Source organism: Chiloscyllium punctatum, chromosome 36, assembly GCF_047496795.1.
Source record: "Chiloscyllium punctatum isolate Juve2018m chromosome 36, sChiPun1.3, whole genome shotgun sequence".
Classification (NCBI taxonomy): Eukaryota; Metazoa; Chordata; class Chondrichthyes; order Orectolobiformes; family Hemiscylliidae; genus Chiloscyllium; species Chiloscyllium punctatum.
Window position 1 is genome coordinate 19,701,567 of NC_092774.1, and position 16,127 is coordinate 19,717,693.

The 16,127-nt window shown below is 50.2% G+C and overlaps 3 protein-coding genes across 3 annotated transcripts in view; 2 read left to right on the forward strand and 1 right to left on the reverse strand.

The window, feature by feature from the left end:
* LOC140460882 (uncharacterized) overlaps positions 1 to 2,865 on the forward strand; it is a 45,589-nt gene extending 42,724 nt beyond the window's left edge. The window contains 2 exon segments of the mRNA XM_072555589.1: positions 1,385 to 1,849; positions 1,851 to 2,865. Of these exon segments, the coding sequence (XP_072411690.1) occupies positions 1,385 to 1,849; positions 1,851 to 2,666 (1,281 nt within the window). The 3' untranslated portion in view covers positions 2,667 to 2,865.
* The window catches only part of LOC140460860 (uncharacterized), a 129,184-nt gene that overhangs the window by 87,618 nt on the left and 25,439 nt on the right, over positions 1 to 16,127 (reverse strand). The window lies entirely within an intron of this gene.
* LOC140460027 (uncharacterized) lies at positions 6,931 to 11,644 on the forward strand. Its single transcript, XM_072554433.1, has 2 exons — positions 6,931 to 7,039; positions 10,136 to 11,644. Exons 1-2 carry the CDS (start codon positions 6,931 to 6,933, stop codon positions 11,173 to 11,175), a joined length of 1,149 nt encoding a protein of 382 aa, XP_072410534.1. The 3' UTR covers positions 11,176 to 11,644.

Below are 16,127 nucleotides of genomic sequence, written 5' to 3' on the forward strand. Positions count from 1 at the left end.
AGCCGGTTTTGCATCCTCTGTTCTTCCTCCACCTTGGCTCCAGCACATTCAGCTTCCTTCCCTCATTCCCATCCCCCCGCCCTGATGTTCCAAGCTGACCCGCAAAAGATCGGTTTATCCCTCCATTCTTTTTGTTGGTTTTGAAAACTTTCCCAATGCTCTTCTTATAAAAGTTGTGAAGTTATGTTGTAGCTGCACCAGACATTGGTTAGGCCACTTTTGGAATGTTGTGTGCAGTTCTGGTATCTCTGCTAGAGGAAGGATGTTGTGAAACTTGAAAGGATTCAGAGAATAAGGTCATTGAATATATCCAAGGCTGGTTTCATCTGATTTTTGAACAACAAAGAAGTGGATGTTTGTGGGGGAAGGCAAGAACACATCTGTCGTCTGCAAGGTGTTGGAAAGGATTCTGAGGGATAGGATTTATGACCATCTTGTGATTGTGAAGGCTGGACTTTCAGAGCATGTTTTGCCCTGACTGGGAGCAGAAGAGTTTGACTGAAGTGCGTCGGTGTTAATGCCTTGATGTCTCATTTTGCTCCCACCTTCCCGGGGTCATTAACCATTTTGTGTCTGGTCCTTCCTCAAGAAGCTGCATTGCAGGTTCACCCTGAATTGACACTTTTTTTTATGCTTCCCAAAATCAGACCTGCTCACTCTCAGCAGGATCCCAGTGTTGTGAAAGATATTAATTTTCAGGTGGTATTATCCAAAATTCGGAGAGATGTCAGTCTTGATGTTTTTGCTTTTTCTGCCCCTGTAAGATCCTGAATCAGCACCTTCACGGGAATTAGTTATATCGGAGTGAGAACAGAGAGTGGAATGGTGCTTTCAATTTTGTGGAGTAACAAAAGACCAGAATATTCCACAGAAAGTAGAATTGCTTGTTCTGAATTTTTACCCTGCCCTGGCAGTGATGACTTTTGTAATCTCTTTTTAAACAGTGTACTTGAAGATTTGAAGATAGAAGCTTCAAAATCAACGCATGAAGTCCTTACACCCGAAACATTGACTCTCCTGCTCCTCGGATGCTGCCTGACCTGCGCTTTTCCAGTACCACACATTTTGACACTGACTCTCCAGCGTCTGCAGTCCTCACTTTGACGTCAATGTCTGACAGTCGCTCAATCCATCGGGACAGGAAACAATTTTCAACTGAGTCTGTGAGAAGCAGCAAAGCGTTTTGGTTCCTGTTTGAGTACGTTTTCAGCATCAGTGGGACTGGATGAGAGACCCTACTGTTGCAGTGCATTGAGTGTGGGGTGTGTAGAAGCATCTACAGCCTGGAAAGAGGAATTGACGGCAGGGAGGGGCTGGAAACGTGTGTGTGCACGCAGCTGAAGCTTCGGCCATGGAGAAACCTGAGGAATCCTGCCCCGTGGAGAAACGGTGGAAGTGTGCTGATGGCGGAAAAAGCTTCCATTTCCCGCCTGCCCTGGAGATTCATCAGCGCATCCACACAGGGGAGGGGCCGTTCTCCTGCCCCGAGTGTGGGAAGGCCTTCAGCAAATGCTCCGACCTGCTGAGGCACCAGCGCTCCCACACGGGAGAGAGGCCCTTCAACTGCCCCAAGTGCGGGAAGAGATTTACCCGGGCCTCCCACCTGCTGAGACACCAGCTGGCCCACACGGGGGAGAGGCCGTTCTCCTGCCCTGAGTGTGGGAAGAGATTTGCCCAGGCCAACAACCTGCTGACCCACCGGAGGGTCCACACGGGGGAGAGGCCCTTCAGCTGCCCCGAGTGCGGGAAGGCCTTCAACAATTCCTCTTCTCTGCTGACCCACCAGCGGGTCCACACCGGGGAGAGGCCCTTCAGCTGCCCCGAGTGTGGGAAGGCCTTCAGCGATTTCCCCCAACCTGCTGAGACACCAGCGGGTCCACACGGGGGAGAGGCCCTTCAGCTGCCCCGAGTGTGGGAAGGCCTTCAGCAATTCCTCCAACCTGCTGACCCACCAGCGGGTCCACACGGGGGAGAGGCCCTTCAGCTGCCCCGAGTGTGGGAAGGCCTTCAGCGATTCCCCCAACCTGCTGAGACACCAGCGGGTCCACACGGGGGAGAGGCCCTTCAGCTGCACCGACTGCGGGAAGGCCTTCAGCAATTCCTCCAACCTGCTGACCCACCAGCGGGGCCACACGGGGGAGAGGCCCTTCAGCTGCCCCGAGTGCGGGAAGGCCTTCAGCAATTCCTCCCACCTGCTGACCCACCGGCGCGTCCACACGGGGGAGAGGCCCTTCAGCTGCCCCGAGTGCGGGAAGGCCTTCAACAATTCCTCTTCTCTGCTGACCCACCAGCGGATCCACACGGGGGAGAGGCCCTTCAGCTGCCCCGAGTGCGGGAAGGCCTTCAGCAATTCCTCCACCCTGCTGAGACACCAACGTGTCCACACGGGGGAGAGGCCCTTCAGCTGCCCCGAGTGTGGGAAGGCCTTCAGGCATTCCCCCAACCTGCTGAGACACCAGCGGGCCCACACGGGGGAGAGGCCATTCCCCTGCACCGACTGCGGGAAGGCCTTCAGCAATTCCTCCCACCTGCTGACCCATCGGCGGGTCCACACGGGGGAGAGGCCCTTCAGATGCCCCGAGTGCGGAAAGGACTTCACGCGCTCCTCCCACCTTCAGAGGCACCAGCGAGTTCACGTACCACCGCAGGGGGGATTGAAGGAATGATGGCTGAGTGCCATTATCGACTGGACTATTAACCCAGTTCCAGGGATCCCGGGTTTGAATCCCGCTGCGGCAGATGGCGCTATACAGGGTATGGGTTGAAATTGCTGAGTCAGGCAATAATTCCTCCAGGTTAAGGCTGTACCAAGGATCCAGTTACAAAGGGACATCTTGGTGGTGACCAATAGTAAAGAAAGTGATGGGGGATGGGTGGGGGAGAATGGGGGTGGGGGGGTGTGTGCGCTTTGACTTTGAGCTGTTTAAAAAGCAACTGCTTTTTCTCTGCCATTTTGCTGAGGGGGTTTGAAGCTGTAACAAAGTTGGGTCGCAATAAAGGTTACCTGAACTTGCTGCTGTGCTCAGACTCTTATTGAAAGCTTTGAGCTCCAAGAGTTTTTGTTTTAAAGCTGTCATTTCTTTCAGCCTCCTGCACTAAATTTCCAATGTCGCCTATCAGTTGGAGTCGTGAATGAGCAGCCAGTATCGTGAGAACTTGTCAATTTTTCAGGGATGCAGAGTGTGCCGTTTCATCGGCGTTGTAAAGTTTCCTGGAAGCATCAGGAGGTGTGGGCAGTGTTCGCGAGAAATTATGTGGAGAGGCTGATGTTGGACTGGGCTGGATAAAGTTAAAAATCACACAACACCAGGTTATAGTCCGACAGGTTTATTTGGAAGGATGAGCTTTTGGAGCGCTGCTCCTTCATCATGTAACTGTGGAGCAGGATCATAACACCCAAATTTTATAGCAAAAGATCAGTGTCATGTAACTGAAATGACATATTGAACACACCAAGATTGCTTTTCAGTCTTTCACCTTTTAGACTGAGTTTCAGGTTTCAGTTCATTAACCTGTAAATCCCAGAATTACTATTAATTCACATTCTCGAGATGACTTAAGGTTTTTTTTTAAAAAAGTGACATCTCAGCCCAGACAATGCATTAAAGGTGTGAGGTTCGAGTCTGTCATACTCCAATCTTGGATCAGACTGGTTCTATTTCCAAAGTAGGAATTTATAAAATATTACATGGATTGACTGCCTGCAGACTGTGCACTTTTTGAGCAAAGTAGAATGTGTCTGCAAACATATTTCTGCCAATACAAGTTTGCCCAAAAAGTGATGAGTTTGTGCATGAGAGTGCACGTAAGTGTCTGCGCATGTTTGGTAAAGTGAGTGCGTGATGGAGTATACGCTGAGAGAGTGTTGGGGGCGTGTATGTGTGGGTGTCTGGAGAGAAAGCGTGTGTATGAGTGAGCTATCAAAAGCGAGGGCTTGCGTTTGGCTAAAACAAGGAAGGGAAGCCCATGAACAATTTAAGGGTCCAACCCTTTGTCGTGCTGTAAAAGAGAGACAGGGTGGGGTTCAGGTACACAGTTCTTTGAAAGTTGCATCGCTGCTCGACAGGGTGGTCAAGAAGACATTAAGCATACTTGCCTTCATTGTTCACCCCACTGAGTCTCGGAGTTGGGACATCATGTTGAGGTTGTACAGGATGTTGGTGAGGCCACTTGGAGAGTACGGAGTACGATTCTGGTGACCCTGTAAGAGAATTCTTCCTATGAGAGAGGGTTCGGTAAAGATTTACCAGGAGGTTGCCAAGACTAGATGGTTTGAGTTATAAGAAGAGATTTGGACTTTATTTATTGGAGCACAGGAGGTTGAGGAGTGACGTTATTGAGGTTGATAAAATCATGAGGAATGGAGGTAAGGTGAATAGCGAAGGGCTCTTCCTTAGTGTAGGGGAAGTCAAGGCTCAGGGGCATATATCTTTAAAGTGAGAGGAGAGAGATTTAAAAGGAACCTGAGGGACAATGTTTTGATAGAGGGTGAATTACCCATAGTGCCCAGGGATGTGCGGGTTGTGGTGGATTGGCCATGTTGAATTACCCATAGTGCCCAGAGATGTATAGGTTAGGGTGGATTGGCTATGCTAGATTACCCATAGTGCTGTGAGAAACGAACCCCACTTAATCAATAATTTTCAATCCGAGTCCGCCCTGCCCCCCCTCGCCCCCGCCCCCGCCCCCGCCCCACCCCCCCCCCCCCGCCGCTTTCATTCATATCGCCTTCATTCTTGTTAACTCCACTGTTGGCTGAAACAATTATACCCTGGTGTTAGTTCATTTACTTTGCAGAAGCAATTATGGTTGCAGAAGTAACACTGCTTTACCTATATCCCACAGGGGTGACCCTACAACCTTGTATAAATAATGTGGGGCATGGCGAGGGTAAACAGACAAGATCTTTGATCTGGGATTGCTCATAGGTTTAGGGTGAGATTTAAAAGAAACCGAAGGAGGAACTCCTATGTACAGAGGGTGGTGTGTGTTAAGAATGAGCTGCCAGAGGAAGTGGTAGCTACAATTATAACCTTTAAAAGGTATCTGGATGGGTATATGTTGGGAAACATTTAGAGGGACATGAGCCAAGTGCTGGCAAATGGGACGAGATTGATTTAGGATATCTGGTCAGCATGGACTGAAGGGACTGTTTCTGTGCTGTACATCTGTGATTCTGGCTTGCCACTAATGTTTGTCACGTCTGTATGTTCAGGTTCTCCCTGGTGTTGGTGTTAACGCCTTGGTGTCTTACTTTGCTCCCCACATCCTGGGGACATTAACCATTTCCTATCTGGTTGTTCTGATCTGGACTGCTGTCCGGATCTTTGGATTTCTGGGATTGGTCAATAAACACACCTGGAAGTGACTTTGTCAATCATACAAGCAATAGTTTATTCTTTGATACAGCCGGGTCGGTAGACTCTGATCAGCCCAGAAGGATTAGATTAGATTAGATTCCCACACCGATCCTCTGAAGAGTAGCCCACCCAGACCCATCTCCCTCTAACTAATTCACCTAACATTACGGGCAGTTTAGCATGGCCAATTCACCAAACCTGCACATCTTTGGATTGTGGGAGGAAACCCACGCAGACATGGGGAGAATGTGCAAACTCCACACAGCCAGCCCCGCGAGGCTGGAATCGAACCTGGGACCCTGGTGTTGTGAGGCAGCAGTGCTAACCACTGAGCCACCGATGAGCACTCATTGAGTGCCAAAAGAATCCACCGACTTTTACAGAGTTTGGATAGAACTTATATACATTGTTCAGAGTCAGACATTGAGCATGATCACATAGTAACAACCAATCAGATCCCGCAAGGTCCTCATGCATTTTTGACTTAGCCTAGGGCAGCACGGTGGCTCAGTGGTTAACACTGCTGCCTCACAGCACCAGGGTCCCAGGTTCGATTCCAGCCTTGGGTGACCGTCTGTGTAGAGTTTGCACATTCTCGCCGTGTCAGAGACCTGGGCCCGAGTGCACACGCCTGGTAGGATGTTTTCCCCCCTCAACAGTACCCTCTGACTTATACAGCAGGAAGAAAATAAAAATAAGTCGTCCCTCCTCTCCCAGGAACCTCTGCTCTCCAACTTCAAATGTAAAACCTCAAATCAGTGACTCCCCACTCCTGGGTTGCTGCTACCGCTGAAAAATAGAAAATGTCACCTTTTTTTGTGGTTAGCACTGCCGCCTCACAGCACCAGAGCCCCGGGTTCAATTCCCCTCCTATGTCTGCGCGGATATCCTCCCACAGTCCCAAGATGTGTGGGTTAGCGTGAATTGGCGACGCTAAATTGCACCATTGTATTAGGTGACGGGGAATGGGGCTGGGTGTTTTGCTCTTCGGCGGGTCGGTGTGGACTTGTTGGGCCGAAGGGCCTGTTTCCACACTGTAGGGAATATGATCTAAAGTTCTGGAATTTATATATTGATGAACTGAAACCTGCAACCCCTTCTAAAAGATGAAGGATTCAGCAGCGGTCCAGGTTTGTGCCAAACATTGCATCGGTTGCAAGACACTGTGATGTTTTGCTATTAATTCTGTGTCTTATGATCCTGCACCACAACGACCCGTACAAGGAGCAGCGCTGCAGAAGCGAGTGCTTCCAAATACACCTGGGTGGGCGGGGTTTACCAGGAGGGGCGGGGTTTAGCGGGAGGGCAGTACTCATGGGCGGGGCGTGTCTCGTGAGGTTCGCGCGCTGGTAGGCGGCGCGTACAGCCTGGACGCGCGCGGCTTTGTGGGCGGTTGCGCGTGAGGGAGGGGGGCGTGGTTTTGACTCGAGCGGGGATCGCGGCGAAGGGGTGGGGTTTGGTGCAGGAGGGGGAAAGAGGTTTGGTTCCCAGAGGCGGGGCTTATGACCTGCTTCAGGAAGGGGCGGGGTCTACGAGTTGCGTTCGGAAGGGGCGGTGTTGACGTGTCGCGATGGCGGAGGAGGGGGCGGGACCAGGATCTGGATCAGTGGGCGTGGCCATCCCGAAGCCGGAAGTGTGTCCGCGGCCTGTTTCCTCCGCTGGAGCCTCGCCTGCAGCAAGTAAGGTAAAGCTTTATCAATATTTCCTTTTACAGAGTTTGTATTTAATAACCAGTAATGGATACTCAATATCATCATAAAGTCCCAAAATGCAATTCATTTCAATCCATTGCAGATAAGCACTAAGAGTTAATTTTCTACAGGATTCAACAGTCTCAGCACTAAAATGGTCTCACAAGGGAACGGCTGTGAATGTTATCACTTGGTGTCCTGTTCACACAGATTCACCGATGCTGAGGCAAACGTTCTTCATTGCCTTACAGCATCCTGTTATCACTTGGTGAGCCCAGGTGTCCCTATCTTTAAGTTCTCTCCTCATTCTGAGCCTTCCTGCCTGTTTATTTTCTAGTGCAGTAAATGTATTCAATAATTCAGCATTACATTGTAGTCTGAATGTTTAAAGACAAGTTTTAAGGCTATAGACTTTATCACCCAGATGCCCACACTCTCATTCCTCCCTTTGATTGCACCGCGATCACTGAAAGAGAAGGCTAGTCCAAACGAATGCCCTTCAAGGTGGTCCAGCCGTCAACATCCTGTAGAGCAGCACCACCATCTTCACAGCTCATCTGGTCTTATTTATCATCACCATCGACACGTGTGGGTGAGCCATCAGATTGTGAAAGGAGCATCTTCTGGGGCAAATCTATATCACTAAGGGACCTCATAAGCCTAGCAATTAAATAGCTAACAATACCAATACCGACAAACAGACATAGCTAAACCGATAAGCCAATTGTACCATCGGCCCAATCTGCAGTTTCCCCAACTGGTCCCTTCAGTCATTCTGTCACGGAATACCTGGATCACTTCTTGTATCTTAGTTAATATTGCCAGTGAGATTGGGAATGCCCATAGTGCGTTTATCTTGGACAATGGTGCAGACCTCACCCTCCCGGGCGAGTATATAGCCTAAGGCACACCAATTCTGCATAGAGTAAAGACACAGGTCTGATAATCCCAGTTTACTCTGTTCCAGAGCCTCTTTACTCTTATTTCCTTAAATGGTCAGGCCACAAAAGAGGGAATTGAGGTTCTGTTGACTTGTCACCCCTGCCGATCCTTCCAACCTCAGGGTACTCTGGATTCCCCAGCCTATCGGGTGTCCTGTATTGTCACCCAGTCCCTTGGGATCCTTTCAGTTGGAGCAAGGTTGGCTGAGGTTCCATCGACTTGTCCACTGGCCTGGACAAGGTACTGTTGTGGGAACAAGGGCTCCGATAGTGACCTTATGAGGGACATCTTTGCCGTCCAGGACAAGGAAATTGGTAGCTTTACCTTAGCTGAAGAAATAATAGTCTGGTTTGGTGTATATTAGGGAGAGTTTGTCAAAATAGGTTACTGAAATGTTACAGCAGGGGGTCTGGTCAGGTCTACAGGAGTATAGGGTCAACGTTTTGCAAGAGGAGTCGCTTTAGCACTGTACAAAATGGGCCAAGTGACTCGAGCACTCGCACTGTATGGGAGACAATGGTCCTCAGAATGCTGTTCCCGTTGGGCTCTCCCTTCGCTCTATTGTACATGGTCTTGGTGACAGTATCAGGTTCTGAAAAGAGAAAAGGCCTATAAATGCACAAGGGAAGGGTTCCGTTCCAAGTCCATGTGCCACATAAGGCCTGCTGTACCCCAGGCAGTGTTACACCAGCTGTTTGTATACACAGACCGGAGGTATTGGAAAGTGATATTTCTCTTCACAGGATCGGCAGTAGGAAGTCTGACAAATAGAATGGAATCGGGGACTGATTGGTGCAGCCATTCAATTGACAACGGTGCAGTTGGACGCAAGCTGAGCGCCCAGCGACTGTGACCGTCGTAGGGGTGGGAAGTAAAACCTGGAAGGTTTCTCCGTTCTCCGTTAATATTACATGCAAAGTGTGGTCCATTGTCTGAGCGAATGCACGCAGGTATACTGAAGCGGGGAATTATTTCCTTAAACAAAATCTTCATCACAGTCTCAGCAGTAGTGTTAGGAGGAGGGTAGGCTTTAATCCACTTCAAAAAGACATCAACAATAAGCAAAACATATTTATAGCAACTCAACTCATTTCTCCAACTCAATGAAGTCCAGTTGAAGTGTCTCCAAGGGACCCTCCAGCAAGGGAGTTCTCGTAGAGAGCATGTTCTGCCCTGACTGGGAGCAGAAGGGTTTGACTGAAGTGTGTCTGTGTTAATGCCTTGATGTCTCATTTTGCTCCCACCTTCCCGGTGTCATTAACCATTTTGTGTCTGGTCCTTCCTCAAGAAGCTGCATTGTAGCTGAATTGACACTTTTTTATTGCTTCCCAAAATCAGACCTGCTCACTCTCAGCAGGATCCCAGTGTTGTGAAAGATATTAACTTTCAGGTGGAGGTATCCAAAATTCAGAGAGATGTCAGTCTTGATGTTTTTGCTTTTTCTGCCCCTGTAAGATCCTGAATCAGCACCTTCAGGGGAATTAGTTACAGCGCAGTGAGAACAGAGGGGAAGGGAGAGTGGGATGGTACTTTCAGTTTTGTGGAACAACAAAAGATTATTCCACAGAAAGTAGAATTGCTTGTTCTGAATTTCTACCCTACACTGATAGTAATGACTTTTGTAATCTGTTTTTGCAGAGTATATGAAAATCTGAAGACTGAAGTTTCAAAATCAACGGATGAATGGCTTATTCCCGAAACATTGACTCTCCTGTTCCTCGGATGCTGCCTGACCTGCTGTGCTTTTCCAGCGCCACATTTTTTGACTGACTCTCTAGTGTCTGCAGTCCTCACTTTGACGTCAATGTCTGACAGTCTCTGAATCCATCGGGACCACAACGATTTTTGACTGTGATTTCTGTGAAAGGGATCTACACTTTTTGGTTCCTGTTTGAGGACGTTTTCAGCATCAGTGGGACTGGACGAGAGATCCCACTGTTGCAGCGCACTGTGTGTGGAGCCTGAAACAGTTATACGGCCTGGGAAGGGGACTTCACGGCAGGGAGGGGCTCTACACGTGTTTGTGTGCAGCTGAAGCTGTGGCCATGGAGAAACCTGAGGAATCCCGCCCTGTGGAGGAACTGTGGAAGTGTGGTGACTGTGGGAAAGGCTTTCTTGTCCCGCCTACCCTGGAGACTCATTGACGCAGTTACACGGGGGAGAGGCCATTCCTCTGCACCGACTGCGGGAAGGCCTTCAGACATTCCTCCCACCTGTTGGCCCACCAGCAGGACCAAACGGGGGAAAGGCCCTTCAGCTGCCCAGAGTGCGGGAAGGGCTTTACCCAGGCCTCCACCCTGCAGAGTCACCGGCGTATCCACACGGGGGAGAGGCCCTTCAGATGCCCAGAGTGTGGGAAGGCCTTTACCCAGGTCTCCACCCTACTGAGGCACCAGCGTGTCCACACAGGGGAGAGACCCTTCAGCTGCCCCGAGTGTGGGAAGGCCTTCAGTAATTCCTCCACCCTGCTGACCCACCAGCGGGTCCACACGGGGGAGAGGCCCTTCAGCTGCCCAGAGTGCGGGAAGGCCTTTACCCAGGTCTCCACCCTACTGAGGCACCAGCGTATCCACACAGGGGAGAGACCCTTCAGCTGCTCTCAGTGCGGGAAGGCCTTTACCCACGTCTCCTCCCTGATGACCCACCAGCGTATCCACACGGGGGAGAGGCCGTTCACCTGCTCTCAGTGTGGGAAGGGCTTCACCTGCTCCTTCAACCTGCAGACCCACCAGCGGGTCCACACGGGGGAGAGGCCCTTTAGCTGCCCAGAGTGCGGGAAGGCCTTTACCCAGGTTTCCACCCTGCTGAGGCACCAACGTGTCCACACGGGGGAGAGGCCCTTCAGCTGCCCCGAGTGCGGGAAGGCCTTCAGCAATTCCTCCACCCTGCTGACCCACCAGCGGGTCCACACGGGGGAGAGGCCATTCACCTGCTCTCAGTGCAGGAAGGGCTTCAGGTCTACCTCCCACCTGCTGACCCACCGGCGGGTCCACACGGGGGAGAGGCCCTTCAGCTGCCCCGAGTGTGGGAAGGCCTTCAGCACATCTTCCACCCTGCTGAGGCACCAGCGGATCCACACCGGGGAGAGGCCGTTCACCTGCTCTCAGTGCGGGAAGGGCTTCACCTACTCCTGCAACCTGTGGAAGCACCAGCGAGTTCACGTGCCATCGCAGGGAGATTGAAGGAGTGACGGCCGAGTGCCATTATCGATTGGACTATCAACCCGGTTCCGGGGTCTGCCGGGTTCAAATTCTGCCACGACAGATGGCAGAATCGGTATTCGGTCAGAAATGTGGAGTTCGGAATCTAACAATGAGACCGTTTCAGGGAGGGGGTGGTGCGGGGGAGAAAGCCCCCATCTGATTCACTCTCTCCCTTGTTAGGGAAGGGAACCACCATTGGGGGAAAGGATTCACTCAGTCGTTCCAGCTGCATCCTTTACCCGGTCTGGCCTACACCTGACTCCAGACCCACAGCAGTCTGGTTGACTCTACACTGCCCCTTCCTGGCAAATGAGCGGGGAGAAACATACTTGGAGACAGGTTATGGGTTACAATTGCTGAGTGAGGCAATACTTCCTCCGGGTTACGGCTGTACCAAGGATCCAATTACAAAAGGGACAACTTGGTGCTGGCCAATAGTAAAGTCAGTGGGGGGGGGGGGGGGGGGTGGGGGGGACAGGGGAGGTGTGGTGTGTGCACTTTCACCTTGAGCTGTTCAAAAAGCAACTACTTTTTCTCTGCCTTTTTGCTGGGGGGATCTGAAGCTGTAACAAAGTTGGGTTGCAATAAAGGTTACCTGAACTTACTGCCGGGCTCAGACTCTCATTGAAAGCTTTGAGCTCCAAGAGGTTTTTGTTTTAAAGCTGCTCATTTCTTTCAGCCTCCTGCACTAAGTTTAGAACATGGAACATAGAACAGTACAGTGCAGAACAGGCCCTTCAGCCCTCGATGTTGCGCTGACCTGTGAACTATTCTCAGCTTGTCCCCCTACACTATCCCAAAATCAACCATGTGCTTATCTAAGGATTGTTTAAATCTCCCTAATGTGGCTGAGTTGACAACCTTAGCAGGTAGGGCATTCCACCCCCTTACCACTCTCTGCATAAAGAACTTGCCTCTGACATCTGTCTTAAATCTATCATCCCTCAATTTGTAGTTATGTCCCCTCGTACAAGCTGACGTCACCATCCTAGGAAAGAGTCTTTCACTGTCTACCCTATCTAGTCCTCTGATCATCTTATATGTCTCTATCAAATCCCCCCTTAGCCACCTTCTTTCCAATGAGAACAGACCCTCTCTCAGCCTTTCCTCATAAGACCCTCCCTCCAGACCAGGCAACAACCTGGTAAATCTCCTCTGCACCGTTTCCAATGCTTCCCACATCCTTCCTGAAATATGGGGGCCAGAACTATACAGGATATTCCAAATGTGGCCGCACCCGTGTTTGGTTTTGTTGCAGTGTGATATTGCGGTTCCAGAACTCAATCCCTCTCCGAATGAAACCTAACACACCGTATGCCTTCTTCACAGCACTATCTACCTGAGTGGCAACTTTCAGGGATCTGTGCACATGGACTCCAAGATCACTGCCTTCCTGTTATTCTTCCCAAAGTGAATCACCTCACATTTAGCTGCATTGACCTCCATTTGCCACCTCTCTGTCCAATTCTGCTAATCCATCCACCTATGCCTGTATCTAAGTCATTTATAAAAATGACAAACCGCAGTAGTCCCAAAACAGATCCTTGTAGCACACCACTAGTAACCAGACACCAGCCTGAATATTTTCCATAAACCACCACTCGCTCCTCTTAGTTCAACTTTCTGTAATAAGATTAACATTAGAACAACAGCAGGATTCAAAAACCCAACTGGACAGCGTCCACTACTTTTCATGAGATTCCAGGATTCTCTCCTCCTCTTTCCCCCTTTTGATTGGTGCGGTCAATTAATTTACCATGGTGCAGTTGGACCCAAGCTGAGCGCCCAGCGACTGTGACCGCCGTAGGGGTGGGAAGTAAAACCTGGAAGGGGCCATCCCAACGAGGTTGGAGACCTTTGCCAGTCCAGTTCTTGACGAGCACCAACGAACCGGGCTCTACCCGTGACGAGGCTGAAAGGGAGGGAACATCGCTGTAGGTCACACGCTCCTGGGAGTGAAAGGCACACATAACATTGGTTAAAGCAAGAACATAACCAATCATTGCTTCGGTCATGTGATGGACGTGGACTGAGAAGGGAGCCGAATCGTTCCAAGGGGTACGGAGGGGGTGACCAGAGAGACACTCAGCTGGAGACAGTCGTGTCTTGCCCGCAGACATGGATCGCATCTGGAATAAGGCCACAGGGATTAACATAACCAGGAGGGGCCAGACTCGGCCATTAATTTGGCAAGTTTAGTCTTGAGTCTGGTTAAAACATTCAACAAGGCCGGTCACCTGAGGATGATAAGCACCGTGCAGTTGCCGACAAATACAAAGCTGGGAACAGAGTTCTCCGTTAATATTACCCACAAAGTGTGGTCCATTGTCCGAGCTAATGCACGCAGGTATACTGAAGGGGGGAATTATTTCCTTAAACAAAACCTTCACCACAGTCTCAGCAGTAGTGTTAGGAGGAGGGTAGGCTTCAATTCACTTCGAAAAGACATCAAGTATAAGCAAAACATATTTATAGCAACTCAAGTCATTTCTCCAACTCAATGAAGTTCAGTTGAAGTGTCTCCAAGGGACCCTCCAGCAAAGGAGTTCTCGTAGAGATACTTGAACTAAGAGGTGGGGGAAGTGGTGGGTGCTGGTACGATGACAAGTTAAAAGGCTCCTGGACGGGCATCTGAATATGAAGGGTTCAGATGGGTCAGGGCCAAGTGATGGCAAATGTGACTGGAGTCATAGAGATGTACAGCACAGAAACAGACCCTTCGGTCCAACTCGTCCTTGCTGACAAGTGAGCCAACCCAATTTAGTCCCAGCTGTCAGCACCCGGCCCATATAGGGGCCAAGTGATGGCAAATCTGACTAGATTAATTTAGGATATCTGGGCAGGTTGGGCCAAAGAATCTGTTTCCATGCTGTGTGACTCTAATTGTCTTCAGTGAAAGCAGAAGTGTGGTTGTGAAGGCTGGACTTTCAGAGCATGTTTTGCCCTGACTGGGAGCAGAAGAGTTTGACTGAAGTGTATTGGTGTTAATGCCTTGATGTCTCATTTTGCTCCCACCTTCCCGGGGTCATTAACCATTTTGTGTCTGGTTCTTCCTCAAGAAGCTGCATTGCAGGTTCACCCTGAATTGACACTTTTTTTTTGCTTCCCAAAATCAGACCTGCTCACTCTCAGCAGGATCCCAGTGTTGTGAAAGATACTAACTTTCAGGTGGAGGTATCCAAAATTCAGAGAGATGTTAGTCTTGATGTTTTTGCTTTTCAGCATCTTCAGGAGAGTTAGTTAGAGCGGAGTGAGAACAGAGGGGAAGGGAGAGTGGGATGGTGCTTTTAATTTTGTGGAACAGCAAAAGAAAAGGATATTCCACAGAAAGTAGAATTGCTTGTTCTGAATTTCTACCCTGCACGGATAGTGATGACTTTTGTAATCTGTTTTTAACAGTGTATTTGAAGATCTGAAGACGGAAGCTTCAAAATCAACAGATGAAGGCCTTATGCCCGAAACATTGACTCTCCTCCGATTCGGATGCTGCCTGACCTGCTGTGCTTTTCCAGTACCACACATTTTGACACTGACTCTCCAGCGTCTGCAGACCTCACTTTAACGTCAATGTCTGACAGTCGCTCAATCCATCGGGACCGGAAACAATTTTCAACTGAGTCTGAGAGAAGGAGCAAAGTGTTTTGGTTCCTGTTTGAGGATGTTTTCAGCATCAGTGGGACTGGATGAGAGACCCCACTGTTGCAGCGCACTGAGTGTGGAGCCTGAAACAGTTATACAGCCTGGGAAGGGGAATTCAGGGTGGGGAGGGGCTCCTCACACGTTTGTGTGTGGCTGAAGGTTCGGCCATGGAGTAACCCGAGGAATCCCACCGCATGGAGAAATGGTGGAAGTGTGGCGACTGCAGGAAAAGCTTCCGTGTCCCCTCTGTCCTGGAGACTCATCGGCGCAGCCACACCAGGGAGCGCCTGTTCCCCTGTCCCGTCTGCGGGAAGGGCTTCAGCACTTCCTCCACCCTGCTAACCCACCAGGGGATCCACACTGGGGAGACACCCTTCAGCTGGCCAGTGTGCAGGAAGGCCTTCAGTGATTCCTCCACCCTGCTGAGGCACCAGTGGGTCCACACAGGGGAAGAGGCCCTTCAGCTGCCCCGAGTGCAGGTAGAGATTTACCCAGGCCTCCAACCTGCTGACTCACCAGCAGATCCACACAGGAGAGAGGCCCTTCAGCTGCCCAGAGTGCGGGAAGGCTTTCACCAGCTCTACCAACCTCCGGAGGCACCAGGGAGTTCATGTACCATCGCAGGTGGATTGAAGGCGCGATGGCTGAGTGCCATTATCGACTGGACTATCAACCCAGTTCCAGGGGCTCCCGGGTTTGAATCCCACTGCAGCAGATGGTGCGATACAGGGTATGGGTTGAAATTGCCGAGTGAGGCAATACTTCTTCCAGGTTAAAGCTGTACCAAGGATCCAATTACAAAGGGACAACTTGGTGGTGACCAATAGTATAGAAGTGAGGTGGGTTGGAGGGAGGGAGGGGGGGGGCGGGGGTGGGGTGGGCTTTGATCTTGAGCTGTTTAAAAAGCAGCTACTTTCTCTCTGCCTTTTTGCTGAGGAGGATTGAACTTGCCAACGTGAACCACACTTTGCAGAGAGAGGAAATTTCTCCGGATGGAAGAGGTTGATGGAAGTCAACAATTGTCAGATTATTTCATGAAAATAACAGCTGGTATGGGGATCCCAGAGGAGGGGCGTCTGTACTGACACACAGAAACAAACCCTTCAGTCCAGGCCAACCAGATATCCTAAATTAATCTCGTGACCCATTTGCCAGCATTTGGCCCATATCCCTCTGAATGCTTCCTATTCATGTCCCCATCCAGATACATTTTTTTCTTCGGAGAATACTTGGGTGAGAGCCAAGATATGCAATACCTCAATGTATAATAATGAAGCAGCTCATTTATTCTG